A 27,364-nucleotide genomic window follows, 5' to 3' on the forward strand; every position below is an offset into this window, starting at 1 on the left:
CAGGGGAAGGGCAGAGAGAGAGGGAGACACAGAATCCAAAGCAGGCTCCAGGCTCTCAGCTGTCAATACAGAGTCCAAGGCGGGGCTCAAACTCCTGAAAAGGAGATCATGACTTGGGCTGAGGTCAGACGCTTAACTGACTGAGCCGCCCAGGTGCCCCTGAACTCCTCATTTTAAAGCTTTCACCCCAGAACTCTTTCTCTGTCATAACATCTGTGCTTAGTGATCCACTTGAGACCATGACCACCTGCACGGCTTTGATACGACACATTATCACTTTGAGAGAAAATGCTTTGAAATAGTGTCTGGCCTACATTTGAGGTTGGGAGGACAGTTTTATTTACTTTCCAGGGGAAAGCTATCTATTTTAGATTAAAGAAGAATTAGGAAATTATCTGCTTTGATTCTGACATCAGAAGTGCAGATATTTGAAAAGTGCTTTAAAGCAACTTAGATTATAAGTGACAATGTAAACTTCTAAAATGGTATCTTGACTTAAAAACATTAGGTTGTACATTCTACTTTAGCAGTGAGCCCAAGCCTTCTTTTTTTTTTTATAAAGTAGTATTTGCAGGCAAGAAGGAGTAAAATCTGGATTCTTTGCCTTGTGTAAACACAAACCTTCAACCCTTTTCTATTGTTACTTACACCTTGCTCAGACTCAGTTATCCCGATATTAGTCCTCCATGGGGAAAAAAAAATCCCAGTATGAACTTCCTTAGCAGTGAGTATATAATCCCATACCCACAATTAAGGGAGTCAGGATAGTTCAGATATCAAGACTGAGGTTTCTAAAAATTTTTTTCTGAAAGGAATATGTGCTAATTCAACAAGATTCTTTGGTTGCTACCATATATATAATTAGTATTGGATGTATATATTACTAATACCACTATTACTATGAAACTGTATTCATATCCAGGTCCCCTATGTCCAGAAACAGAAACACATATATTCAAATACTTTAAAAGACTAGTATTCTCTAGATGCATTGATCTTAAGTATGAAACTATTTTACTTTGTTACAAAACATGAATCTGAACAGTATTTTTTTTTTTAAGCTATGCTGACAGGATACAACCAATCTAACAGAGAAGTGAAGAAAAGCTTTCAAATATCCATTATTTTGAGAATACAACAACAAAGAAGTCCCCAGTAGCTGCCTAAGTGTTTTCAGGGGGTGGGGAGATTTAAATACCCAAATATGTATAGCCCATAAGTTTCAAAATGCTTCCATTAAATAAGTGATCAGGCCACACTCGGGGCCCCCAAGTATGAAAAACCCTGCGAGTGTGGCTCTCCTCCAACACACACACGAATTCAGTGAAGGCAAACAGATAAAAAAAATCTTTACATAAGATTTCTCTGGGTCCCCTTCCTTCCTGGCTGTGGGACCCCAGTAACTTTCCAGATTCCTCTCTCCTCTCAGCAGCCCTGCCCATACACCAGGCTGCAGGATGTCTGAAGAACTGAATCGGCAGAAAATACATACTTAAGGGCATTCAGGTGCAAGTTAAACTGGATTTTTCTCCTAGCTTCCAATGGGATCAGATGACATCCTTTGAAACTACATTAGGGAAAGAGCGGTTTACTAACCGCTTTGGGGGAGGGTCACTTAATTTTATGCTGTTCTCACCCTTCCCCTCGACCAAACACTCAAACCATATTATTACTCTTTCTTTGTCTGGAATAAAACAAAACATAACAAACAGCCTCTGGCGAACAAGCCCTGCCAACAATCAGCCTCACTTTATAGCCCAGAAGTTGGCAAACTTTTGGTGTAAAGGGCCAAAGGGTAAATGTTCTAGGCTTTGCAGGGCCCCTACTCAAGTTTTTCGCAACAACTCAATTCTGCCACTGTAGAGCAAAAGTAGTCACAAACTCTGATACACAAGCAAAGGCGAGTGACCCTGTTCCAATACAACTTCACAAAAACTTGCAATGGTCTAGCTTTGGCCTAAGGGCCATGGTTTGCCCGTCCCTGTTCTAGATAATAATCACAAATGGTGCCTCTTCCAAAAACTGCAGAGGGCTTCCCATGGTTCTAGCCAGATTAATGCCTACTCACATAATATTTAGTAGTTGATAGCAGATGCGTAGCAGTGAAAGCAGCAGCCAGGGTGACGTGAGGATTCAGTGTTTGTGATCTACAGCCAGATCAGAGACTGATAGGAACCTGGAAGTGCCTGTTTCTGTTTCACTAGCAAGCCTGAGCGTGTAGCTGTGCCTGGCTTTTTTAACTTTGGAGCGGCAATCGCGAGCCCAGGATGATGCTCATTCCAGCGCTGTGGTGGCTGATGCGGACGCAGAGAATGGTAGTAAATTATGGGTAATGTGGTCCCTCCACAGCCTTAAAGGGTCCATGCAGCTTCCCAAGGCACTGAACACAAGTCACTACTAAGGAATTCATTGCTCAAGTGTTCGGACTTATCTCGGAGGTAAATTTGCTCAGCGTGTGGCTAAAAACCAAAAAACCAAACCAAATATGTAACAGCTGTGAAAGCAGTAACAGCCGAGAAGCACAGAAATCCCTACAGGTGGAGGGAATCTTGCCAGTCATCTTTGGCAGCCCTTTCATATTACCAGTCAGGAAAACAAGGCTCACAGAGAGAAGGGTAACTTGCCCAGATAGTCTGTGGAGAAATCACCAAATCATAGCCATCTTGACCTCCAGTCTGTTGCTATTTTCCTCTAAGGAATCTGAATTTAAAGGGGGTTCCCTGACCATATAAACACTCATGTCATGAGATTATGACAGCTAAGGACCTGGTTACCCTAAAGACAAGTTTTATGTTGGAATATTCATGGTACCAGAGAACATCTGAAACTTGTCAAGGGGGAACAGAATGCATCTCATCACTGGTTTATTGTAGCTGACAAAAACCGCACAGGATAAAGCATTAAATGACCATCTTCCCATGAATATAAATGCTGGTCTCTCATATTGTAGGATAACATGGCAAGAACAGACTGGGAAGTTCTTAAATTAAAGTTTGCATTGATCTGTTTCCCTCCTAACAAATCAAAGGCAAATGTTATCCTCAGATCTTTGGTGTCCGTGACATAAAGGATCCCTTGGGCAATGAAGGCGTTACCAGCCTTGGTCTTGGGGTATGTGGTATTAATGTGTTGCACCACAGAGAATGTCCTCTCATCCAACTGGGCGACAAGAATGCTTGAGCCATCCACACTTGAAGCATAGATAATCCAAAGACCCTTTTCATCCACAGCTAAATTGAAGTAAGTCTTGGAATTTGCAAAGAGGTATTTTCGATCAAAATACAGGGCATTTTCAAGTTTCAGAGTTTGGGATGTTTCTTTGTCAAATTCAAATCTGAAATGTGAAAAAGGTAGATATGAGTCAGCATTTTTGTGGACAATGGTAGGTTTTTTGTTTTTTGCTTTTTGTTTTTGTTTTGCCTCCTCTATTAAACTGGAGTGGGGCTTGGGATTCTGCATTTCTAAATTCTAGGTCTACTGGTTTACCCACAATGCTCTGCATACCAAGGATGTAAAGGATGCCGACTACATCTAAAGTGTCCACCTTCATGCCACGTGCCCCAGGAAAATTCCTTACCCTCATGACTCCTCAGTTGTTTGCCAACCTCCTGAAATGCCCTAAGATTCTTAGATCTGCAAGGGGCCTTAAAAAATGATCTAGTCCAGTCTAGCTGGAAAGTGACTAGCCCAGGAATATGAGTAAGTAGCCAGAGTTAGAATTTAGGTTTTCTAACTGCAATTTTGGGGGTTCTTCCTCTACCCCATGCTGGAATTTTTACGACAAAAATGTCACAGTGGTCTAAATGAAGAAGAAAGTTGTCAGCTGAGAAGAAACGTAGCCAAGTCAAGGCCATGCAGTTTTCTTGTCAGGAAAGTGACTGGATAAATTCAGCTATAGCATGGAATCCCATGCCCTCAGCTCCTGGAGGCTGTCTGAACAGGCAGACTCCAAATCCAGACCATATCTAAAAGTTGATTATGATTCAAAAGTTACCTAATTCCAGGAATAAAATTCATGAACGTTAGGCTAAATGAGAAGAAAAACACAAGAGGGTGCCATTGAGCAGGACAAGATATAGAGGAAGCATGAATCTGCAGATATGCGGTGGAGCCTAAACTAACAAACTTGGAGTCAATCAAGAGACCCTGAGGTAAGTGTGAGAGACACCAGAGAAAATAAGGCCTTGAGAACAGCCTGCCTGCCCACCTCTGCTTCTTCCTCTGAATGTCTGGAGCTCAGAACTGCCAATCAGTCCATCAGTACCATTGGTCTGGTACCTAGCAGCTGCATTTCTTGAGGAGGCCTGTCCCCTCACAGGAAAAACAGGGTCTTATTCCAGCCTGCCTACCCCCGGGCCCCGCCTGTGGCCTGGCATAGAGCAGGCTGAAGTAGCGTGTCACACACACGTAGCTTTGTTAGAAGACACTCTTGGAGAGGCCAATCCTCTTTCTGGGGCTCACTCATCTTGGAACTCCCTTACCACCCTCATCCCTATGTAAAAACAGTGCTGTGGCAGTAGGGAGCTGCAGAATTAAATGAGGAGAAATGTCATGGGAAGGAATGTGTCTGGGGAGTACTGGCTTCTGAACAGGAGGTGGGTTGGTTGTTGTTTGCTGTTAACACAAGACTCTGCCCAATGAGGTAGCCAGGGAGATATGGAAATGATGGGGAGGCCTGGGAGAGGGAGATGAGAGGGGGAGGAGGAGATGCTTCCAGCCACAGCTGACATGTGTCCCACCCCCATCCTCACCCACACTCAATGCCAGCAAGGTTGTTGCGATTGGACCTCACCAAGTGGAGGAGGGCCGTGAGGGCAAGGGAAGAGGGACCCAGCCCTCTCTCAGGTCCTTATCTCTTGTTTTGGATGACTAGGACCATGGCTTTCATAATAGTGGAATTATCTCAGATAAGGGTACAGCTGGAGGGCTGCAGACCACAGGAGGTGGTGTCTTGTCTGAGGCCATGGAGTGAGTAGGCGAAGTTGGAACCTGACTTGAGCTCCCTACTCTCTTCATTTCCCAAGATGCCCTGCCTCGGCCCAAAACCTGATTTCTTCTTGAGCCACAAAGACAAAATTTTAGCAATTCTTTTGGGGAGCCAGGAAGACATGGCTGCCACCCCGAGTACAGCTTACCCAGGTGACCACTTTCTTTCCCCTTGGTAAGCAGAGAGGAAGAGAGGTGGCCTGGCAAGGGCTCCATCAAGATGACAGATCAATCTGAACGCAAAGTTCCCTGGCTTTGCACTGTCATCCTTAGTCTTCAATGATCCCAGCTGGGACATGAAATTCTTCACACCCAAAGTTTTTCAGAAACTTTGAGTGTGTGTGAACCTTCCTGCCTAGGGAGAGCTAGGTTCTGGCTGCTTCTTTTCTCAAAGGATGACAAAGCTGCAGCCCTAATCACACCAGGTCTACCTCTCTCTGGCTCTGACCTTAGTCTTGGTGTCCCAAGCAGCAGTGTTGCAGATCCCAGGTCAGGGCCTGGTCATGGGGCTCACTCACTGTTTCCTGTGGTTCATTCAGTCAGAAAACCCTGACTGACCTCTGTGTGCCAGGCTCTGGGGACAGGAAGATGATGGCACCACAGTCCCAAACCCTAAGTAGCTCTCAGATTACTAAAGCACCACACAGGTGCTGTCTGGGATGCGGAAAGACAGCTGTGACCCAAATGACTCACCTCACTATGGTGTTGGAGCCTCCTTTGTGGTAGTAGAGACAGTTGTTGTGAACGGCATGCCCGCAGCCATGGAAATAATATGGGAGATGCACGAGAGTGTAACTGCCATTCAACAGGGAGGGTTGGTCTTTGAATTCCTTCACCCTGATGCCTGCAGGGGGAAAGCCAGGGAGAGGCAATCACAGCTTGGGAGTGAGTCAGGGAGTTAGAAAGAGGGAACTTGAGAGTGAGGTGTCCTGCAAGGGTTCATGTCCAGGTTAGAGTCTCAGACTCCCAAACTCAAAGTCCAGTTTTCTTCTCTGGATTCCTAAACCATGCTTCAAAGGTAGGAGCCACAGAGTTGGCTTTACTCCTCCTAGGAAAACTGTATCATTACCTCCCAGCATACCCTAGATTGTTTATAAAATCTATCAGACCGATATAGGCCTGTACTGGGAATAGCAAACACTTGGCACTTGGGCAGTCACCTCCTGCCTCCTCCTGCCACTGCTAATTCAGTGTTCCTCTTTCCTTCTGAGCCAGCGTCCTTCTTGGCTGTCAACCCACGCGGTCACTACCCGCTGATCACTTGGCCCTGATGAAATGAAGCAGAGTGTCTCAGCTATCGCTCTGACCAGTGAATATGGTCAGACCCCTTCTGGAATGAGGCTACTGCTACCCTCACTGGCAATCCCTGACCACGTTCCTCTGGGGCAGTATAACTAGGGTCATGCTTAGATGCAGTGTGTCTGCAAGATGGCACTTCACCTTCTCCCCTGGGCTCTCTGTCCAACAGATATCTGAGAAAGATGGCCAAAAGTACTCTCCTTAAAGAAAGATGGACAGTGCACAAGAATTTGTCTGATATTTCTTCCACATTATGGTTTGGGGCTTTTTAAGACTGGAGTCATAATGATATTTGCTTCCTTCTGGATAAGCTAAGTTGGGAATACCCCGGTCATGTCCTTGTGACCTGAACTGCAAGGCTTGTCACCAGTGTGCTCAACTGAGAAAAGTGTTCTGCCCACTCATTTGTGCTGTCTGAAATAAAGGGCAGTTCTGTGACACCAGTCAGCAGGGATTTCAGACACACAGAGATAGAAGAAGCCTGAAGGCAGGCAACAGATTAAAGGCACAACTACCACAATGATGTGGGTCATTGTCAAGTGAAGGTACCTGAGAAATGTTCAGTCACCCAGATCCGCTCATCACTCTTGTTAGCAGACTCTCTTATCCAAGTCCCAAATGTCTCTTTAACTTTCAGTACTTGTGTTGGATTTCCAATGGAAGCGATCATGGATTCTGTCAAAAGAGGAGAAAGGAAAGTCATTCACCTACCAATTATGACTTTAAGACATCCAATTTCTGAATTTCAAAACAAGATGCTTTGCCTCTGCACCTGCTTGCGGAGAATGGTGTTCCCCGCCTTTCTCATCAGCTTTTCCAACCAAGGTATCATCATTTGGTATGGCGCATGTCTCCCCTAAAACAACGACAACGGCAATGATCAGAGCCAATGCAGGCAGTGCAGTGAGACTCATGTAACTTTATTATTGGTGCTCTCCCCCACCTCATTCCAGACTCTAGTCCTATAAGCTTTCTTTATAATAGGTCTACCAAGTTTTTTGGTTGCTTGCTTTTAAGCAATAAGTCATATACTCCCAATTCCATACCCTCGCCCCTCACCTCCACCACTTGGTGCGTTCCTAATATGCTTTCTAGGAGCACAGTTGCTAAAGTAATACAATCTCAAGAGGCTGTCAGTAAAAGGGAAAAAGTGGTCTGTCCAAGCCCTCAGAATTCTGGGGGGGTGGGGGGTGGGAAGAGACTTACTGATAATTTCCTGGCCCCTCTGGGCAGGTGGTAGGTATCACTATCATGGATTGCATTTTCCAGGAAGGATTTTCACTTTCAGGGAAGATGATGGGTCCTCATGAGAGGGTGGCCCCCTTTACCCTGTCTTTCTGGATGCCAGAGGGAGGAATCACAGAAGAAGGATCCCAGAGATGTTTGAACTCCCCCCCCCACCACTTCCCACCTGTGTCTGCTTGAAGGTCTATGGGATGTAGGTCCTTGACAGGTGCCCAATTTATAGTTGGTTTGAAGCTATACCTAAGCAAGAAGCCATCAGGCCTGGGTTGTAATTGTTACCTTAACAGATGGGCTTAATTCAGACCTTGGTGAAGAGGTGTCTTGGGGCAGCAGAAGTAGGACAGAGAAGGAGGGGAGGAATATACCAGTGTGAAGACAGGGAGTGGGTCGGCTGGGGAGAAGGACCTGGTCTGGGGCAGGCTGAGGCAAATCAGGCTTTCCAGAGAAGTTCAGGTCCACTTGCCTAGACAAATTCTAAGAGGTTCAAGTCACCTGTAGTGGCTAGATAGAAAGGATTACCTCCATTGTCCCAAGAGCAGCTCATGGAATAATCTGGAGAGATTATTTTATTAGTAAAATAAAGGGCAGGACCCTCTGCAGTCTAAGCTTCTTTCTAGCAGGATGAGCCTATATTTGCCTTGAGTCCTCCTGTCCTCTGATGAAAGCAGTTTTGGGGAATCTGTTATGATTCCCCGCTCCCCATGCAATTCTGCTGCCTCTGAGTTTCATCTGGACTTTCTACTAAGGAACTTAGGTTTCGTACAGGAAAGGGACAGAGAGACCCTCCTGTTCTTCATCTAAAGAAAAGGCTCTCATTAATTCATGTTGTACCAGCCTGCTTCTAAAGCTGTGGGGGCGGGAGGGAGCTTAAAGAAATGGAATTGGAGCAGGAGAGAAGGCCAAGTTCAGATGCAAGATGCCTGGCAACAGAGGACTCATTTCTAGGAGGCCGAATGGGAGATTATGGCCTCTCCTTTAAAGCAGTTTTCACAACTCTGAGGCCCAGCCCCTGCTCAGTAGGCAGGCCAGGCAGAGGCAGGTGTTGCTCCAGCACCCATGCCCTGGCTGACATAGTCTTTGGCAAATTGGGACTCTGCAAAAGCTCAAGTCAGATTCCCCCTTCTTCCAGGCGAAGGTTCCTGTTCAGCTCATTCTCCAAGGGCAGCTGAACAAAGGGCTGAAACTAACAGAGGGGGTGGTGCTGAGCCCCGAGCCGAGGGGGCAGCTCGGCCCTGAGGCTGTGATTTCTAACTAACTGCTGGGCAGAATCATAATCAGGCTGCACTGACTGGGGGGTGGGGTGGGGGTGACATCTTTGAAAGCACTGATTTGCCCACTTTGACAGCTGATGTGTGCCCCCAAAAGCCTTCCTAAAAGACCAGGGCACCAAACAGAACTAAAGACCATGTAGGAAGGCAGCAGGGAAGCCCAAAGCAAGTGTGAAAGAAACTCCAGTCGGTATCCTCCTCTCTGCCACTGACATGATGCCATCAAGTGGTGCCTTCTCGTGGCCTGACCAGGAGTCGGTCCCGGGTCACCACACTGGGAAGAAGTTCAAGCATCACCTTAGAAGTATTTTCTATTTATATGGCCCTTGATTTCTAATTAGCTTTCAATCCTACGGCCACCTCTGTCACAGATTGGCCGACAGACAAGTCCTCTTGGCCTGCCAGAGATCAGGCGTCCCTTGCCCTGGGTTGGCTTAGTCTCAATGTGTGGATTTCCATCTCTGAAAGGAAGATGCTCTAAGAGAAGGACTTTAGAGGCAGGCAGACATGGGTTTGAATCCAAGCTCTGTCACTTACTAGTTGAGTGACCTTGGGTAAGCTACAATAGCTCCTTAGCATTTCAGTTTTGTATCTATAATTTGGTGGCAATACCGATTCCTGTATCATTTCGTGAACCAAGTACTTAGCACTGTGCCCTACATGTGGTTAGCACACAAAGCTTTGCGGTGGTGAGGGCAGAACTGTAGTACTGTGGGGAGTTAACCAATCTGAACCTCCCCCTCAACTCCCCAGCATCAGTCAAGCCCTTCACATTCCCAGAGTAAATAGCTTAGCCTTTGAGACCCTTTCAGGGGAAAGGGATGGTGAATTTGGCAAAGAAGAATAGACTGGTGACAGATGAGGGGAGAGTGATGAGGGAAGGGTGTGGGAGGCCAATTCTAAACCTGCTACCAGTTCTCCCCTGGGGCAGACTGCCCAAGCCATTTGCATGTTGCAAGGGGGAATCTCTAGCTTTCGGCAAAATTTCCCTCTGTTTAAAAAATCTGGTTGCAAAGCCTGGGTAAAGCCCGAGAGTTTGGGATCATTAGCTGAAGGGGTAGGTTCTCTGTGGCAGGGGCTCGTAACCTGGGCACTGGCCATTGAACATGTTTGGCTGCCGTAGGCCTTTAGATCTTCTGCTTCCTGGGGGTCCTGGGGGACCTGGAGGGCCTGGGGGCCCAGGTGGGCCAGGCGGGCCAGGTGGGCCTTGGTCACCTTTGGCACCTGGAGAGAGAGAAAGGGGTGCAGGGAGAGAGATTGATTCAAGAGCCATAAACAGAGATGGGTTTCTCCCAGGGGAAAAGAGAATGAACATCCCTGGGGAGGACTGATGAGCCCCCATTCCCAGGCATAACTGTATTCTAGCCCTGGCCGTCCAAAGTCGAGAAAGTTCCCATGGCAGATGTTGAGTTCCAACTATGTGCCAGGAACTGCACTAAGAAGTTTACACATCTCCTCCTCCATTGTTCTTCCCAACCATTCTGTGAGACAGCATTAGTAGCCCCTCAGTGACCTCAGTCTCGGGGAAGTTCAGTGCTTTGCCCACGGTCACAACTGGGAACAGGCCTGCAACTTAACCTCACGTATGTCTCACACCAAAGCTCATGCTCATGTCACTGGCCACGTTGAAGGATCTCAACCCTGACTGCTTATTAGAGTCACCTAGAGTCAGTCTAACACAATTCTACTGCTTGGACCCCATCCAGAACAGTTAGATCAAAATGGTGAGGAGATTGGTCATCTGTATTTTTTAAAACCTCCGAATATGCTGCCAGGTATGAGAAGCACTGCTCTGTGTGGTAGGAGAAATCAGGAGATCTTGTCCAGCCTGTGACCTTGGGCAGGCAGCTTAACCCTCTGAGCCTGTTTCTTTACTTCCAGACTGAGTCTCATCCTCCCTGTCCTGCCCTGTGATAACCCACTGAGGTCACTGGCGTGAGTGGGCAAGCCAGGGCCACAGAGGCTAGAGGCAGGTCCAAGCCCACTCAGAAAGGGGCAGAGATCTGTAGGCAGAGCAGACATGGTCTGCCCTCATAGGCCTTGTCTGCTCTCTGACCAGGGAATACTCAGCTCTGCCTGGTCTCTGGAATTGGGGTACACTCAGTGATGTTGCTTTTCTGAATGGTTTGTCATCACCCCTCACTTGTTCAGTAGTATAGGGGAGTGCAGTGTTCTGGATGTGTAGATTCCCATATAAGTGAAGTATAACACGATCTCATATTTTCAAAGTTTATTCACGAGTCTATGATCCTGTCAAAATACTTCTTAAATTATATATATTTTGCATAGCAACCTCCCTGTGTATGAAACAAAGCATGCTAAACATAACTTGAGCTTTCCTTGATGCTTTGGTCCTAGCACAGTGCCTGGCAAAGAGTAAGTGCTCAACAAATTTTGAGTGGCTAGATGGGTGACTGATTCAGGGTCATTATTCTTGAACATCTATCATCCTAGCTTCTTGAGGACAGATGTCCTGTCTTACTCATTTTCATATTCATATTCTCAGCTACTACCAAAGTCTCTAATTCATAAATGGTGTTCTTTGATATTCAAAAAGGTTTATTGACTACATTAAGAGGATAGTTATGTCTCTGAAGTATTGTACTTTTAAAATTCTCCTGCCCCTTTCTCGTCCATGCCCATCAGCTGTCACCACCACCACAATCTTTCCATCATGTGATTGTCCTTCTGGTTTGTTGTGCCTCTACCTCCTCACCCCACCCCAGATGCCATCCATCTGCTTTGAACCTGGGCTGGAAGCCAGAAAAAGAAGATCGGCAACCATGTCTGCCCAATTCTACATCCAAAAGCTGAGGATTAAGGTCTGAAGATGATCCTACCTCGATTGTGAAGAAAATGCCTGAGCTTTCTGTCAGTTTGTCCTCTGAGGTATCTTAAATTGCTTGCTTACTTGTCTTATTCTATATTGTGCTAGGCTTAATAAATATTTGGAAAAAGGAAACTCCTGTCATCCTAATTCAATCTAATCATGATGTTTAGACCTGAATTATCTAAACTGTTTATGCTGAGATCTCAGATTTGGTCTCGCCAACCTTGGGGTAACATGCACAATTTTTTCCTTCTTGGAAGCACAGCACTCTAAAACATGCTGCAAAGCAGATGGGCACACAAAGTAGAAAAGGAGAGAAAACCTGTGCTGCCTCTGTACTAAAAACCAGGCTGGTTTGTGGGCCTGATCACCCTGGGAGACAGCCCAAGTGCCAGCCACTTACCTGTGGGGAGCACATCATTGGACACATCCCCTTTGTCTCCTTTGTCCCCCTTTGGCCCTGGTGGGCCCTCATTTCCAGTCAAACCCAGCTCACCAGGGTCTCCCTTTTCTCCTGGAGTTCCTGTGGCTCCAGGTGGCCCTGAGGGGGGAAAAATAATTTATTAGCCTATAGCGCAAGAAACTCTGGTACACGACTTTGTGATATTGTACTTTGTATGTTTAAGATGAAGTGGCTTCAGTAGCCAAATGCAGAAGACTCTGTAACCATTTTAGGACAGCAGCATGATTATAAATTCATTGACAAATAGTATTTCCAGGTGGCTTTTCTGAATATTTTAGGGACATTTGCCTGAGCCAACAGGTTGAAGAGAGAGGAGTGGACCAGAAAGGGACAATCACAGCAAGGGCAGAAGGAAGGTAAGGCCTGATCAGAAGTTTGCCACGCAGGAAGAGCGGAGCACTCAGATGGGACTGTTCTGTGCTAGAAGGGTACGTGCATTACTTGGTTTATTCCTCACCACATACTGGAGTGGTGAGCTAGTAACGTATCCTTACTGTCATTTCACAGAAGCTGGAACTCAGGCTTACAGTGGTTATCACTGATGCCACTAAGTGAGCAGGCAGAGATCTTCTGATTCCATATCTGGAATCTGATGTCCATATCTGTGACACTTCAATGCAAAATGCTTTTAATCAAAATAGCAAAACAGGTAGAGTTGCTCTAGCACAAGCATGAAGAGGGATGATGATAGTGTGAACACGATGCTGTGTGTGAAATGTCTGCCTCTGTTCCTGGGGAGTCCTGACTATGGGAATTGCAGACCTGTCACTCGCAGCTCAAAATAGGTAAGAATCTATGCAATGGCCCATCTCAGCACGGACTATGGAGAGTACAGCATTCTGATCCCTGAGAGAAAGGAAGCAAACTTGGTGCATAATATGATTACTATGCACTGCTGGCAGGTAGTTTCCAGATAGCAGCACCATTACTTGCATTGATCCTCCCTCCAGATTTTAAAATCTGGACCCACTTCCTACCACCCCATAGGATCCCAACAGAACTGTCTCAAGAGAATCAGAGGATTAGGGATTGGAAGGCACCTCAGAGGTGACTCAGAGTAACCTCCCATCCTACCCTAAAAGCCCCTCTGCACTATCTGATAGGCCCTTCTCAAAAGTCCTGTCAGCAATGGGGAAGTTATTACATCACATCATATCACAGATCGTACTGGAATACTCTGCATTGCCATCAAAGGCAGTATCCCCCCAAAACCTACAGCTGCAGTTCTTGGCACCTTTTCTTTATGCTGGGAAGTGATAAATGTTCAATGTGGTTTTTGCTCTTCCAGCTACGGACCGCCCCAAGGAAGACAGCAGTGTGCTCAAGAACCTTAAAGTACTGATCACTGTTAGACAACACAGTGAGCAGAGAAACGTCTGCTGGATTTCTACCAACCATAGAAACCACACCTACACGAAAGCCATGAAATTCAGCTGTGGCAGAGGGAGCAGGAGGCACCGGCTTGTGATGTCAGGTGGGTACAATGCACTGGGACGCCCAATTCCCAGTGAAGAGCTGGGAACACAGTGGAAGAGGATGTGAACAAGAGTAGGGGCAGCCCTTCCGTTGTGGGCACTTGCTCTGCTATGGATTCCGTCACACAGATGGCAAACCAAGCCCACTAGGGGGTAGGGGGGAGGGCATGGCTCATCATGCATCTCTCACAACAGCTCTGAAAACCCATGGTTCTGGGTCATCCCTGCCCACAGTCATTAGGACATCTTGCTGGAAAGTGGTTCACTCACTTAAGAAGAGCCCTTAATCAGTGACCTCTGCACACGAAGACGTCCTTTTGTCAGTATTTTAAATAGGCAATTTGGCACATTATCTGAAGGACACAAAAGACTAGAACGTTGCCATAGAGTCTGGCCAGCACATTGCACCAAGCGTAACTGATAACCTTCTAAAGGTTTCACATGACCCCGATTCAGCAATGCTCAGGGAAATGGCATTTTCTAGTTATTTCAGGGTTTTCTTTTTCAGGCATTTATTCAAAGAGCCTTACTGCATAAGCATCCAGTTTCCCCTTCTTTGTCTTTATTCCTTCCTTGTATGTCTTTTCTTTTCCTTCTCTAAAAGGCCACATACGAATCAGGAAAACGTTTATACTGGGGGCACCTGGGTGGCTCAGTCGGTTGAGTGTCCGACTTCGGCTCAGGTCATGATCTCATGGTCTGTGGGTTCGAGCCCCGCCTCGGGCTCTGTGCTGAGGCTCAGAGCCTGTGCTCAGAGCCTGGAGCCTGCTTTGGATTCTATGTCTCCCTCTGTCTCTGACCCTCCCCCGTTCATGCTCTGTCTCTCTCTGTCTCAAAAATAAACATTAAAAAAATTAAAAAAAAAAAAGAAAACGTTCATACCGTAAGGCAGCTGTTGTAATGCTGCCCCCACAGGGGTGAGTACACAAAACCAAAGACCTTAAAGACCTCTGCTTAAGAATATATTTTGATTTGGGGCGACTGGGTAGCTCAGTCGGTTGAGCGTCTGACTTCGGCTCAGGTCATGATCTCACGGTTGGTGAGTTCGGGCCCCACATCAGGCTCTGTGCTGACAGCTTGGAGCCCAGAGCCTGTTCAGATTCTGTGTCTTTCTCTCTCTCTGCCCCTCCCCCACACACACCCTGTCTCTGCCTCTCAAAAATAAAGAAAACTTATTTTAAAAAATTAAAAAAATAATGTATTTTGATTCTTAGCTGGATGTGCATGATCATTTTTAAGTTTTCCTTCTGAAAGAGTGGGGGATGCTTTGTCTCTACACAGCGTTTCTCTTACAACCAATGCTTCCGACAAAGTTTCCTCTCGTCCCACCTTGGCTGTGCCCTGGCCATGCCACATCAGAAGTACAGCACCACCTAACCGCATTCACCATCAGAGGTGCCGTGAGCGGCACTTTCCAGCCTGGCCAGCCTCAGCAGTGCACAGCAATGCTGTTCCACTGTGTAGCCTGGCCCCTGACATGGTGTGTCCCGTGATTTCTGGCGGGCTTGAGTCAGCACATTCTGCAGAGAAGAGAGGCCAGCTTCTTGCCTGACTCACATGCTGCAAGTGTCTCTCTGCTATTTTCCTTCTCCGGTGGTGCCCACGCAAAACAAACTGTCTCACCAGCTTTAGAGTTTGGGGTTGTGTGATGTCCCTGGGGTCAACACCAGCATCTTCACGGCAGGGGGTGAGGGAGGACGGCTTATTTCTGGCAGAACCATCTGTCACTGACTGAGGCAGGGAGGCACAAGGGGGCCAGAGGGTGTCACAGGAAACCCAGTCCCAAGATGAAGAGGAGAGCATTTATTTCTGTTTTATGAGGATTCCATTTTTCAAGACGACAATGCAGTATTAACTCTTAATGAGAAAGTGAGAGACAGATGGAAAAAAAGAAAATCCTTGGTTTTGAGGCAAGAGAATGTCAGACTTCATCAAAGATGTTAGTTGCAAAATTGACAACATTTAAGACCCTTTAGGTCTCTCTCTCCAAACCTCAGTCAGTGCTTTCAAATGAATACTGGCATTTCAACTTAGATTGCCTTTTGGATTAAAATCAAGTTTTGGAAACAACAGCTAATACTAATATAGCACTTAGTATGTGTCAGGCCCTGTTCTAAGTACTACATATATATATATATATATATATATATATATATATATATATATATATATATCTCACTTAATCTTATAAATGACATTATGGGGTTGATACTGCTATTGTCCCCATTTTACAGATGAGGACACTGGCACAGAGTGATTAAGCAACTTGCCCAAGGACACACAGCTAGTAAGTAGAAGAGCCAGGGCCCAAACCTGGCCCATGCCATCAGCTCCATGCTATTCCATTGTTGTTCAGCCAAGGGCGGAATCTGAGGGTTATCTCTGCTACTTCAGTCTCCTGGAAACAGTGGTTCTAGATCCCTTTCCTCTGGTTTCATCAGGTTTTTCATCTTCTCAAGAGCCTACAGAGGCCCCCCACTGCCTCCTGCAGACATGATCCCGCCTGGGTCCCCACTAGCATCCAGGGGCAGTCTCACTAATAGTCTCTCTGGGCTCAGTCTTCCTGTTCTCCCCATGCAACGCCCTCCCCAGCTCCGCTCTAATTACTTCTGAGATATTGATCACAGTTTTCTCTCTTGTTCCTTACACTTAGCCCTACTACACAACCCATCTTCTACACAGGGCCCTATTTGTCCATTGTTTGCACAGGAAAGTTCAGCTTTCTCTTCTGGCAGTATTACCTGCTGTGCAGTAGAAAGCAGTCTTCAAATCCAAACAACCAGCTTTTGAGTATCTGCCGTGTGTAAGATACATCCTCTCTTTCAACTGGATGGGAAGCTATTATGGAGGAAGCTATGCTCTATTCCTCTCATTCATGCACACACCTATGCATGCACGCCTGTATACTTCATTCATCAATTCTTTATTGAGCCTCACCTGGGCCTGGCAGAGAGCTGTGCCAAATAATAGAATACATGAGACATGGTCTCTCCTTCAGAGACAAGCACGGAAGAAGACCATTTAAAAACTGGAAACCATGTAGGACTTGTGGGAACCCGCCCTCCTCAGTGTACAGGTGAGACCAAGGCAAGGCCCTATGGTACAGTGACCTGTCCAAGGCCTCAGAGCCAGTCGAGGACAGAGGCAGATGCTCCTGGGACTCATTCTACTGCACTCCTCTGCCTGAAAGCAGGGCAGGAAATAAGAGGCACAAAGCCAACTCTGTCTCCCTGCCAGGTTATTACGCACTGAACTGCATGTTCTTGCACGTGTCCTGCAGACTTCTTTGAAGGACTGGCCACCTCCTGGCCCTCACAGTAAGACTCGGCATTAGGCTCAGGCCCAAGGGGGTGAGCAGCCCTGTGTCCTTCAGTAATTAACGGCACAGCTCTCACTCTGCGGTACCTCTGGTGACGCTGCTCTCACAACTCGGGGCCAGCCCCTCCATCCTGGAAGTTCAGTGTGGTCCTGTTTAAGAGGCAGGGTCCAGGAGTCAGAGAGACCTGGTTTCAGGTCCTGCTTCCTCCGCTTCTTACCTTTTTGACATTGGACAAGTTATGCCTATTCGTTTCAACAATGACATTATTGCCCCACTTCTCCGGGTGTCCCAGGCCCTGGAGGTTAGGACTAAGCAGACAGACATGGCTTGACCGTCATGGACCTCACATTCTCCCTAGGGAATCAGATCATCGGTGCATTGACAAGCAAATGCAAGGAATTTTGGGGGAGGGATATGTATTTTGAAAGAACAGGGAACGTGACTATGTTTGTGAGGCAGGGGCTAGACACAGAGGTCAGGGATGAACTGGAAGAAGGATGACACATGAGCTGACACTTGAACCAGGACTAGATGCAGGAACGGCAGGGAAAGGGTATTTCAGTCAGTGGGCACAGCAGTGCAAAGGTCCTGGGGCATGGGTGGGTTTGACCTGTTGTAGAAACAGAAAATAAGGCTTTTTCATCCGGAAAAATTATGGCCAACCCAAATATTCAGTTTTGAAGACCACATTAAGGTAAGTGAAGAGAGTACTTAGTAGCATGCCTGACAGTAAATACTACCTATTTGCATGCTTTGTTCAGAGGACCACTGCTAGAGGGTGTGGTCCAGCCTGAGTCCTGTCTCTGTGGAACACAGGCTCTTTTTCCTGTTTTTAGAAATAGCACTTGTTGTTCCCTCTTTCTGGAATGTGCACCCACTCCTCCTCTCTCCCACCCCTGCCTGGCAAACCACTATTGATCCTGGAATCACACTCTCAGCTGGAATCACAATCCTTCCTTCTCCATAGTCATGACCCTGGCCCAGTGGGTCACATCCTGTATGAGACCCTGTGGTGCCTTCCTGGGAGCTGATCAGGAGACCCAGACCACTGACCTGAAGGCTCTGGAAGGGCCTGATCTCTGCCTCCAGCCTCACCTCCCTGCACACATCCCTTCCCCCAGCCACACCTGTTGGGCTGTGTGCTGTAGGTGTGCACCACCCTCTGTGTGCTTTCTTCCTTCAAGTCTGACCTCAGACTTTACTTCCCTGACCCTCCCTCTTTGTATTCTATCTCTTCACACTCTGTTCTTTCCTTCAGATAGGCATCTCACATTGTGACTGCAGATGTATTTGATTATTGACTGGTAATTTTTTGCCTTCCCACCAAAGACGGAAAGTTCCAGAATAGGGGCTGCATCTGTTGTGTTTCCCCTCTAGAATTGGGAACATGCTCAATAAATACTTGCTGACAGATGTCCCCACCCTCTCTTGCTATTCCTCTTGCTACTCAGTTCTATCCTTGGCCTCCTTTGCTGTCTCCTCCCCTCCTGCTTGGTCTTCAGATGTTGTTGCTTCTCAGGGCTCAACCCAAGCCCTCCTCTCCTGTTAGCTCCCTCCAAAAGTGAGGGCACCAGTGAGCACATGCCCACTACTTCAGGTGACCCCCTTATGTATACCTCTAGACCCAAGGTCTCCTCTGACTATAGACCTGCCTGCATCTCCAAGGCCCCCTGACATCTCTGCCTGGGCATTTCAAGGCATCTCAGCACCTCCCATGCTGAGTTATGCTTGAACCTGAGTTGATACGGGTCTCCCCTCCTCAGGAAAGAGCAGTCATCAGGGACAGAGATCTCAGAGTCAGTTTGGTGGTCTCCCTCCCCCTTTCTCCTTATATCCACCCACCACCAGGTACTGCTGATTTCACCACAGGGTATCACTCACCTGCACTGGTCTCCCCACACTCCGAGCTGCCGTCCCCTCTACCTACATACTGAGTAGCTTCTGAACTGTCTCTCTACTTCTGTCCTTGTTCCTCTCATGTGCTCTCCATGCAGCAGCCACGGTGTTGTTTTAGAAAAGCAGGTCTGGTCTTGTCACTCTCTCCTCCTTGCAACCCCTCAGTGGCTTCTTGATGCCCTCAGAACAAAGTGCACGCCCCCTGGCTAGCTGGTCTCTCCTCCTTGCAAGAGCACTGAGTGCTAGGTAGGAATGCCAACCCATCCCAGGCTAAAGATCAGCTTCAGGGCTCCGGCAAGATGACTGGGCCCTTGCACTGGAGTTCGGTGGTCCAGGTCAGAATCTGAGTTGGCCCACAGCTGAGCGGTACTTCCAACAACCTCTCCATAGAACCAGGCTCATCAAATAATCCTTGTGTTTGTACATCTAGGCTCGTGCTAGTCTCCCCTTCCCCTGGCCCTGGGCGAGAACAACTGCCTGGGCCCTTAATGACTCAAGTTCTCTGCTCAACCTTAGTGTTCTCATTCTAACACTGCTGACCCCCAGAGGCCTCTCTTGCTGCGAGACAGCTGCAGAGAGGATCTGCGTCTTTGTTTAGAGTCCATGGGATCTCTGGGAGACCAAGGATTTGCCCAATGTCCACTGATACACAGACTCTGGCACCTCTCAGTGCTCCACTGGTGCCTCCTCCCTCTTCTCCCGTAGCCTCCATCAGCATAGCTGCCAGGGCGATCCTCTCCCAGTGAATCGGGGAAGGTCTCTGCACTGCTGCAAATCCTCCCAGCTCAGTCTGAGTACGAACCACAGTCCTTGAGATGCCCAGGGTCAACCTGATTTGGCCGCTACCTCTCTGGCATCAACTCCACCGCATTTGCTTTGTATCCCTCTGTCCGGCCACCCTGGTCATCTTGCTGATCCTCAGACCCTGTGGGCACACCGGACTCACACACTCTGCTGGAATCCTCTCCCCCGCAGACACCCCATGGCTCCCTCTCTCCCTTCCTCCAGGTGTTTGCTTAAAGGTCCCATCTAAGGAGGCCTTACCTGGCCTCTCCATCTACAGTACCCCCCTCCCTCCCCACCACATACACACACTTGTCGGTCAATTTCCTTGCCACTGTGTTTTCTCTGTACCACTTAGCACCATGTAAGATGATACTGTCTACTTATTTATCTTGTTTGTTATCAATCTTCCCAGACTAGAATGTAAGTTTCATGAAGGTAAGGATCTTGTCAGCTTTTTCATTTCTGGATCTCCAGCACCTAGAATAGTACCTGCCATATAAATAGGTGTTATGTAAATGAATGAACTTGTTTTTTTTTCATGGTTTCACTGGGTTGTGGGCTGCATATCAAGCATGCCTCTTCAAAGCCAGGGATCTGTAAACCTTTTTGAACATCACTCTTTTGCCACCTGCTCTGTACCCAATGCTAGCATGGTGGTCTCCTCCCCCTCATAGTTGGCCCTCAGAATGCTCAGGGCTGAATCCTCAGGATTGGATTACATTTCTGGGGCCTTTCTGGGATAAACAAAATGTCTGCACACTGATAGCCATCGTTATTCAACACTGATTCTCATTTATAATTATGATTATTATCAACACGTAAGGATCAATTCTGTTCCGCAATTAAAGCTGTAATGGCTGGCCTTCTGCGGACTGAGCTGCCTTGGACCCTGTGGGCCATCAGCCATCACACAGCCCAGGGAGTGCCCCTGGGCTGCCCCTGCCCCTGGCATCTGTCAGTCTGCATCAGAGCAGGCAGAAGAGCGGGAGTCAGTTCCCAGGGAGGCTGCTTTCCAGTTGGATATAAACCTTTGTTAGGGATGCACTAAAAAGAATGCTCTTGGCACCTCAGCTCATAGTGTCCAGGCAAGAATTAAACCAGTTCTGCATGCAAAGATGTAACAGTTTCCTCCCACTACATCCAGCTTTGGCCCATCCAAAAAGCAATAATTGAGACAAGTAACAAGGAAAAATTAACTAGGAAAGTTGCCAAAATACCCATTTTTCCTCTTTTTCCAGTTGCTCCTTTTTCTCCTTTTGGGCCCTGGGGACCAGGCTGTCCATCTGATCCATTGTGTCCTGGTAACCCACCAACTCCCGGAGGTCCTGCGTCAAAACATGGGAAACAAGAACATTTAAAAAAGTCTTCACTGGGGTTAACATGGTTTCCTTGAGTCAGTGAAACTGGACAGGTGATGCCTCTTCCAGATCTTCTCCTGCCTCTTCCCTTCATTTTCCACTTGTGCTGCCGCCACCTGATGCAGTGACAGATGGGGAATGGTAATGGCAGGTTCTCAAGTGGGAGCAGACAGGAGAGCTGGTAATTTGGGTAGAAAGAAGGAGGGGGACACATTCATAGTCAAGGCCAACTCCAGATTCTACCTCCCTTCCCACCTCCGTCCCTTCTGAGGGATCCTGGGGAACTAGTCCCCCCACATCCTCCCCATGACGTAGGAAAATCCATGGGTTCTTACCTGGTGGGCCAGGTGGTCCTACAACAGAAAAAGAAATTTAGATGATAAAGCATGGGTGGAAGAAAGTGCAGTCAGCACCACAACCCCAAAATCAAAGAGCACCTTCCCTCTCTTAACAAGTACTAATCAGGGGCGCCTGGGTGGCTCAGTCGGTTAAGCGTCTGACTTCAGCTCAGGTCATGATCTCGCGGTCCGTGAGTTCGAGCCCCGCGTCGGGCTCTGTGCTGACTGCTCAGAGTCTGGAGCCTGTTTCAGATTCTGTGTCTCCCTCTCTCTGACCCTCCCCCATTCATGCTGTGTCTCTCTCTGTCTCAAAAATAAATAAACGTTAAAAAAAATTTAAAACAAAACAAACAAAAAAACAAGTACTAATCATCTACTGGCCCTAAGCAACCACTCCAAGCCTTTTATTTAGAACTTGGTATAGGGGTGCCTAGGTGGCTCCATCGGTTAAGCATCCAGCTTGGTTTTGGCTCTGGTCATGATCTCATGGTTTCATGAGTTCGAGCCCTGCACTGGGCTCTGTACTGATGGTACGGAACCTGCTTGGGATTTCTCTCTCTCCCTCTCTCTGCCCCTCCCCAACTCACCCTGTCTCTGTTTCTCTCAAAACAAATAAACTTTGAACCCAGCATATTTGCCCAAAAGATCCTTAAAAGCAATTCAGCATTTGCTGATAAAAACCACTTCTGCTTAAGTTTCAATGGACCAAGAATAATTTCTGAGTGGGCCTCACCACAGATTCATAAATCAGTCATCTCTCAAGCAACCAACTTAATTAAATGAGGTTTGGTAGCAACACAGAAGGGCACTAGTGCAGCCTGGCACAGGTAAGTGTCAGCAAATGGTCATGCTGTCATTGCAGGGCTGAAATCTGGCTGTTACAAGAAAGCAGTTCCAAGAGCTTTCACCCAGCCAGCTTGTCTCCTCCAGGCCCCCCAAGGGTGATTGAGAGCAGAAGCTGGTTCTCAGGTCTCTTTCTGTTACATGAAATAGCCTGAGAACAACTGAGTGCCCAGATCAGGTAACAAACACCTTGCTTAACGTGTAATTACCCTAGGACCTAAGGGGCTCAGATGAACCATTTACACATAATCTAACCAAACAAATAGGAGAGTCTTATTGTCAATTATTTTATTTAAGCACTCAGACAAGCTGGTGAGCTTATGCCATGAGCAGTTGAGGTCTTTTTTTTTTCTCCAGAACACATACAGTGAATACCCCTATTGAAGTGGAAAGGTCTTTCTATAAATCAAAGTCCGTGACTTTGCAGAAGACCACCATTTACTAAGCACTTACTGTGTGTGCTAAAATCAACCAAGAAGCAGAAATCTTGGTCCCTATGTCTGCTGTGTTTACAATCCAGCTGGGAAAGGCAGACACTTTGAAATCACAATGAAATATGAGTGAGGGAGTTTCAGAGAAGGAACCCCTCAAAGGAGTACTGAGCAGCCTGGACACGTGGTGATCTGAGGCCTCCAGAGACAGTGAGCCTTGAGCTGTGACACTGAAGAAACAATGGGCATGACATGGCCGTGGGGGTGAGGGCTGGGCATCCCATGTAGGGGGCCAGCAAGAGCAAAGGCACAGGGGTGGGAACTTGAATGATGCAGAGTGAGAGAAAGGAGGAAGATAGGCCAACCCGCCATGTGTAGAGATGAGGCTGAGTAAGTACTTGGTGGGGTGGATGTAGGGCAGCAGCGTTTGAATGCCAAGCAGAAAGGTATAGGTGCTATCTGCAAGGCAATGGGGAGCTATGGTAGATCTTAAGTGGTGAATGATGCCGTGAAATCAGTGTGTTTTTGAGCTCCTCTCTGTAGATGGAAGTTGAGTATAACTAGGGAACAAGATGAGAGAGAAAGAGAGGTGGGGTGGGGAGAAAATACCCAGAGGATCTTTTTAGTTAAAATTAGGGGCAAGGTTGTGGACAAACGCAGTTGGTAACTATAGAGCTGTATAGAAAACTAAAAATTCAAGAGGTTTTTCAGAATAATGAGCAGGGCTCCATGTCTGATTGGGTAGGAAGCAAATGAGAAGGACTCTCAGATGACTGGAAGCCTAGGATATTGATGGAAAGAGGTTATTTGATAGACACGAGGGCTCTTGGAAGGGTAAGTGTTGAATGCATGCTTTCAATACACACTGTCCTACCTGGGGCAAAAATGATTTGCTGAAAATGGCACCATATTTTCTAGGGTCAGTGTAGCCTGTGGCTACATGACTTTACCACCAGCTGGCACATCATGTATACACACATAAGGGGGGGTGATGTGAACAGTTGACAGATGTCAGAAGAAACCAATCATCACTCCTGACTATAGATGGAGCCAAATTCAGAGGTGCAGATTGGTAGAAAAAAGGTAAACAATCAATAATTGACTGTATATTGTAGGTTTCAAGAGTTCTCAGGACAGTCCAATAACCATTTCTATGTAGCAGTAGTAGTGGAAAGAGGTCCTGCCTAGAGCTGTATGTTTAGGACACTTCTGTCATGACTAAGAGTGTCAGTGTGGTGAAATGTTTAGATTAGGGTTTCCTGATATTGACCTGAAGTTCCTTGACACCTATGGCTACAGTTCTTAGTCATTTGAGTCCATAGAATCACCTAAAATGCCTGTTACAATGCAGATACCCAGACCCTAGCTGGAGATTCTATTTCAGTTTGGATTTAGAGTGAGGCCCAGGAGCACACAGTTTTACCAAGCACTACATGCAGGTGATTGGGAAGCAGATGGTCCAGGGTACTCCAGACCTGAGGGGAAACTTTTCTGGGAAAACAATCAGTCACTATCAATGAACCCTTAAAGGGGTCCCTGACCTCAGAAAGGTTGAGAGTTATTAGTATGGAGGCAAGATTAAAATGTCCAAGTCACATTTGGGGATGGAAAGAGAGGTGAAAGCACACCACATCTGGAGGAAGGCAGGTGAGAGACAAGGTATCAGGAAAGAGAGTGAAACTGAAGATGTGGAGGGAATCCAGGAAGTCCTGAGCCCTGAAATTAATGGAGAAGAGAATTTCAGAAGAGAGAGGATGACAAATACTTCCAAAGAGCTCAGAAGCATAGCTATAGCGATGGTAAGCCTCTATCTCAGTCCCCTCTCAGGATGTCAACAGAGCTGCCCAAGGGCCCCTTGTACCTGGAGGAAGCTCTAAATATGTGTTATTATAATGATGTCAAACATCAAATATGTGCCAACTGGGCCTTTAGAAAACTATTTTGCAGGACGTTTTCTCACCTCTTGACTCTTCTCTTCTTGAATAACAGAACCCCTGGAAATACACGTAGACAGCCAAGTTCATGTTAGCACGGTATGCAGGGCTGGTCCCATGGGATAATGGAGCATGTCTGGGGACTTGGAGCCTTAGTTCATATGTGGTCCTGTCTCCCACCACCTTCCTGCTGCCCACTGCCTCTGGCCTCCCTAGGACAATTTTTCTCTGTTGCCTCTCCTGTTTTTCTGTTTCTATTCTTGCTTCTGATGTGTCTGCCCCGCTCCCCGCCCAGTCAGTGATGGCTGCCACCTTCCACACTGGTGGGGGCCCAAGGGTGAGTGTGAAGGCTAGGATTGGACATGTGCCCTGCATACCTTAGTCACAGAGTGGGGTCTCCTGTGCTTCTGAGGGCCTGTTGTTGTGCTGTGAGCATCCCACCCTGAAGAGTATAACACTAAATAGCAAATAAAAAGCCCCCATAGCAGGTGGAGAGGGAAACCATAGAAAAAAGAAGGAAGCCCTTTTCCTGCTTTTTTGAACAAGGGGGCCTGCATTTTCACTTTGCACTGGGCCCTGCCAATGCTACAGCTGGCTCTGACTGCCCCAACCGACATTCCTAGCCAGAATCGATTAGAAGTGGGTGGATGCTATAGCTGAGCCACTTAGAGTTTTTGCCTCCTTGACATCTGAGATTGACCCATGATGCCCCTAGTTATGTAAATGAGAGGTCTGTGGATAGCCAAGCAAGGTAAAACAATGCCTGTCTGCAGAGAGATAATCTGAGAAATGAGGTGGTGACTGATGTTGACATGACAGAACCACAAGATGGCAGCACTGGGATTCTGGAGTCACCAGAACCAACTGGAGCACCCTGGACTTTGCGGCAGAAAAAAGCCTCTTTAGCTGTGTTATGCCACTGAGATTTTATGATTTAATTGTTACCAGAGCGTGGCTTAGCCTATCTTGATAAATACATCTCTCTATCTTTACAATAACTGGCAACCCCTTGCCTTTTTTCTTTTCTCAAATAAGCTCTGGCGGGTTTCTGGTACTAGCGAACAGAAGAATCTCAGACAGGAAATACAGATACAACAGTTATGAGGAATGAGGAATAAAGAAGCACTTCCTGTCTTTAAGGGTGGGCACTGGCCTGCTGTGGCTCACACTACAGGCCTCTGGAAGGCCTGCCCATGGGGCTCCTCTCACCATGGCCATTCCAAATCACAGGGAAAGGTTTTACTAGCTTCCCCCTTCACACTGAGATGGTTGCCAGTTTCAAGGCACCTGCTTAGCACAGCAATGACCACAGGGGACGTAGCTACACATTTCCCAAAGTCTTGCCAATTGAGGAAAACAAAGAAGCCCTCAAATAAAAAATCCAGATAGGAATATTTCAGAAAATGAGGTCTGGTTCTGCTGCTTTAGAAAGAGCTAGTAAAAGAAACAGCTTCATAAGCCTGATATAGTCAGGCCTGGTGCCTGTGAGGTCTGTGGTCCTGATTCTTTCCCTCTCTTGCTCCCATCAGGGACTTCCCAGGGCTTGGGATTCATGCCAGCCACAGCTTCAGGGCCAGACAGGAGCTCTGGCCAGAGGGAGTGTGACTCCCCTTTTCCTTGGGAGCTAGGAATACTTGGCTATCCTTTAGCGATGGCCTGAGAGGGCCTAAGCTCTCACATGTGGAGCTGGGATCTACCAACTATAATAGACAATAGGCTAGTTGCTCAGTGAGGCCAGCTGAGTGAGAACCTGACCAGCTACACTAGCTGTTTCTGAGAACAGCCTGTTGATCAGTTTACCAAATGTTGCAGTGGCCACAGCTTTGAGGCCTCAGTACCCTCCCTATGTGTACAGCCTCTGCAGCTGCCCCTGCCACCGATTATTGGGCCAGTCCCAGGATGCTTAACTTGGAAAGGCATCTTTCTTCACGTGTTCCCACTAAACAGCAGCTTTGGTCTCGTCCCATTTATTTGGTGCATTTCAACTTTGAACTGTGGCATGGCAACATTAAAAAAATTAGAGTAGGGATGGAAAATGGGTTTGATTTCAAGTGCTAATTCTAATCAATTAGTACAGCTCTCTGGAACACCAGGAAAGAATTACATGAGGCCATGCTCAGTGGCGACTGTGATCCATTATTAATGTCTGCCTGGGTACAGGATGAGTAGTGACTAGTGCCATCACTGGGTTTGGAGTCACTTGGCTATAAGGAGAACAGGCACTGTGGATGTAAAGCACCTCAGCCCTAATAAGCAGTTCAGTAATGTGATAGTTCAGAGATTTTCCAGCAAGCCCATATGCAGAGTCCACTGGAAGTGAAGAATAACCCAAGAATCTGCCTTCTTCAGGACACCTGCTATTCCAGCAGATATGCTTCTGAGATCCTAAGGAACTCTGGGCTTATGGTCAGGATGCATCAAGAAAAGCATGCTGTTTACTCAAAAAGCACAAACTTGGCACTAGTAAAAACGCCTAGGTACTTTACCTGGTGAATTGCCCTCACTTTGCCTGAGAGGTTACAGATGGTACACATCTGTCCTTGTCCCCATAGCAATGGCAGCTGCATCCAGAAAAAGGAGCAGGGATGGGGTTTCACAGTCACAACTGGAATAGCCTCAAGTCATAGCTCCTGCTTTTTCAAAGATGAGTCCAGTGTAAAGCTAGACCTTGTTCTCAGGCCTCAGGCCCCAAGCCTGGAGTCTGCTCTGGGAGCCCCTCCTGCCAGCATCTTCTTGGGGCTCTGGACCAAGGCTTTCTGCCCTTCCCCCTGTAGTTGCCAATTCGGTTCTGGGTCCTGTCACCTTCCTGCCTCGGGTCCAGACAGCTTGGTCTCTCCCAAGGTACCACCTCACTCCGCAACTTGTACTTTTCACACCTAAGTTTTAATTGAAG

At 47.2% G+C, this 27,364-nt stretch overlaps 1 protein-coding gene across 1 annotated transcript in view; it reads right to left on the reverse strand.

Moving 5' to 3' along the window:
• Positions 1-504: 504 nt before the first annotated feature.
• The window catches only part of GLDN (gliomedin), a 61,465-nt gene continuing 34,605 nt past the window's right edge, over positions 505-27,364 (reverse strand). The window contains exons 3-10 of the mRNA XM_043555429.1: positions 21,261-21,278; positions 20,785-20,892; positions 12,032-12,169; positions 9,885-10,022; positions 7,058-7,141; positions 6,835-6,960; positions 5,680-5,830; positions 505-3,334 (exon numbers count right to left, since the gene is read on the reverse strand). Of these exons, the coding sequence (XP_043411364.1) occupies positions 2,857-3,334; positions 5,680-5,830; positions 6,835-6,960; positions 7,058-7,141; positions 9,885-10,022; positions 12,032-12,169; positions 20,785-20,892; positions 21,261-21,278 (1,241 nt within the window). The 3' untranslated portion in view covers positions 505-2,856. The remainder of the gene's footprint in view (positions 3,335-5,679; positions 5,831-6,834; positions 6,961-7,057; positions 7,142-9,884; positions 10,023-12,031; positions 12,170-20,784; positions 20,893-21,260; positions 21,279-27,364) is intronic.

Source organism: Prionailurus bengalensis, chromosome B3 (assembly GCF_016509475.1).
Source record: "Prionailurus bengalensis isolate Pbe53 chromosome B3, Fcat_Pben_1.1_paternal_pri, whole genome shotgun sequence".
In the NCBI taxonomy this organism is placed as follows: Eukaryota; Metazoa; Chordata; class Mammalia; order Carnivora; family Felidae; genus Prionailurus; species Prionailurus bengalensis.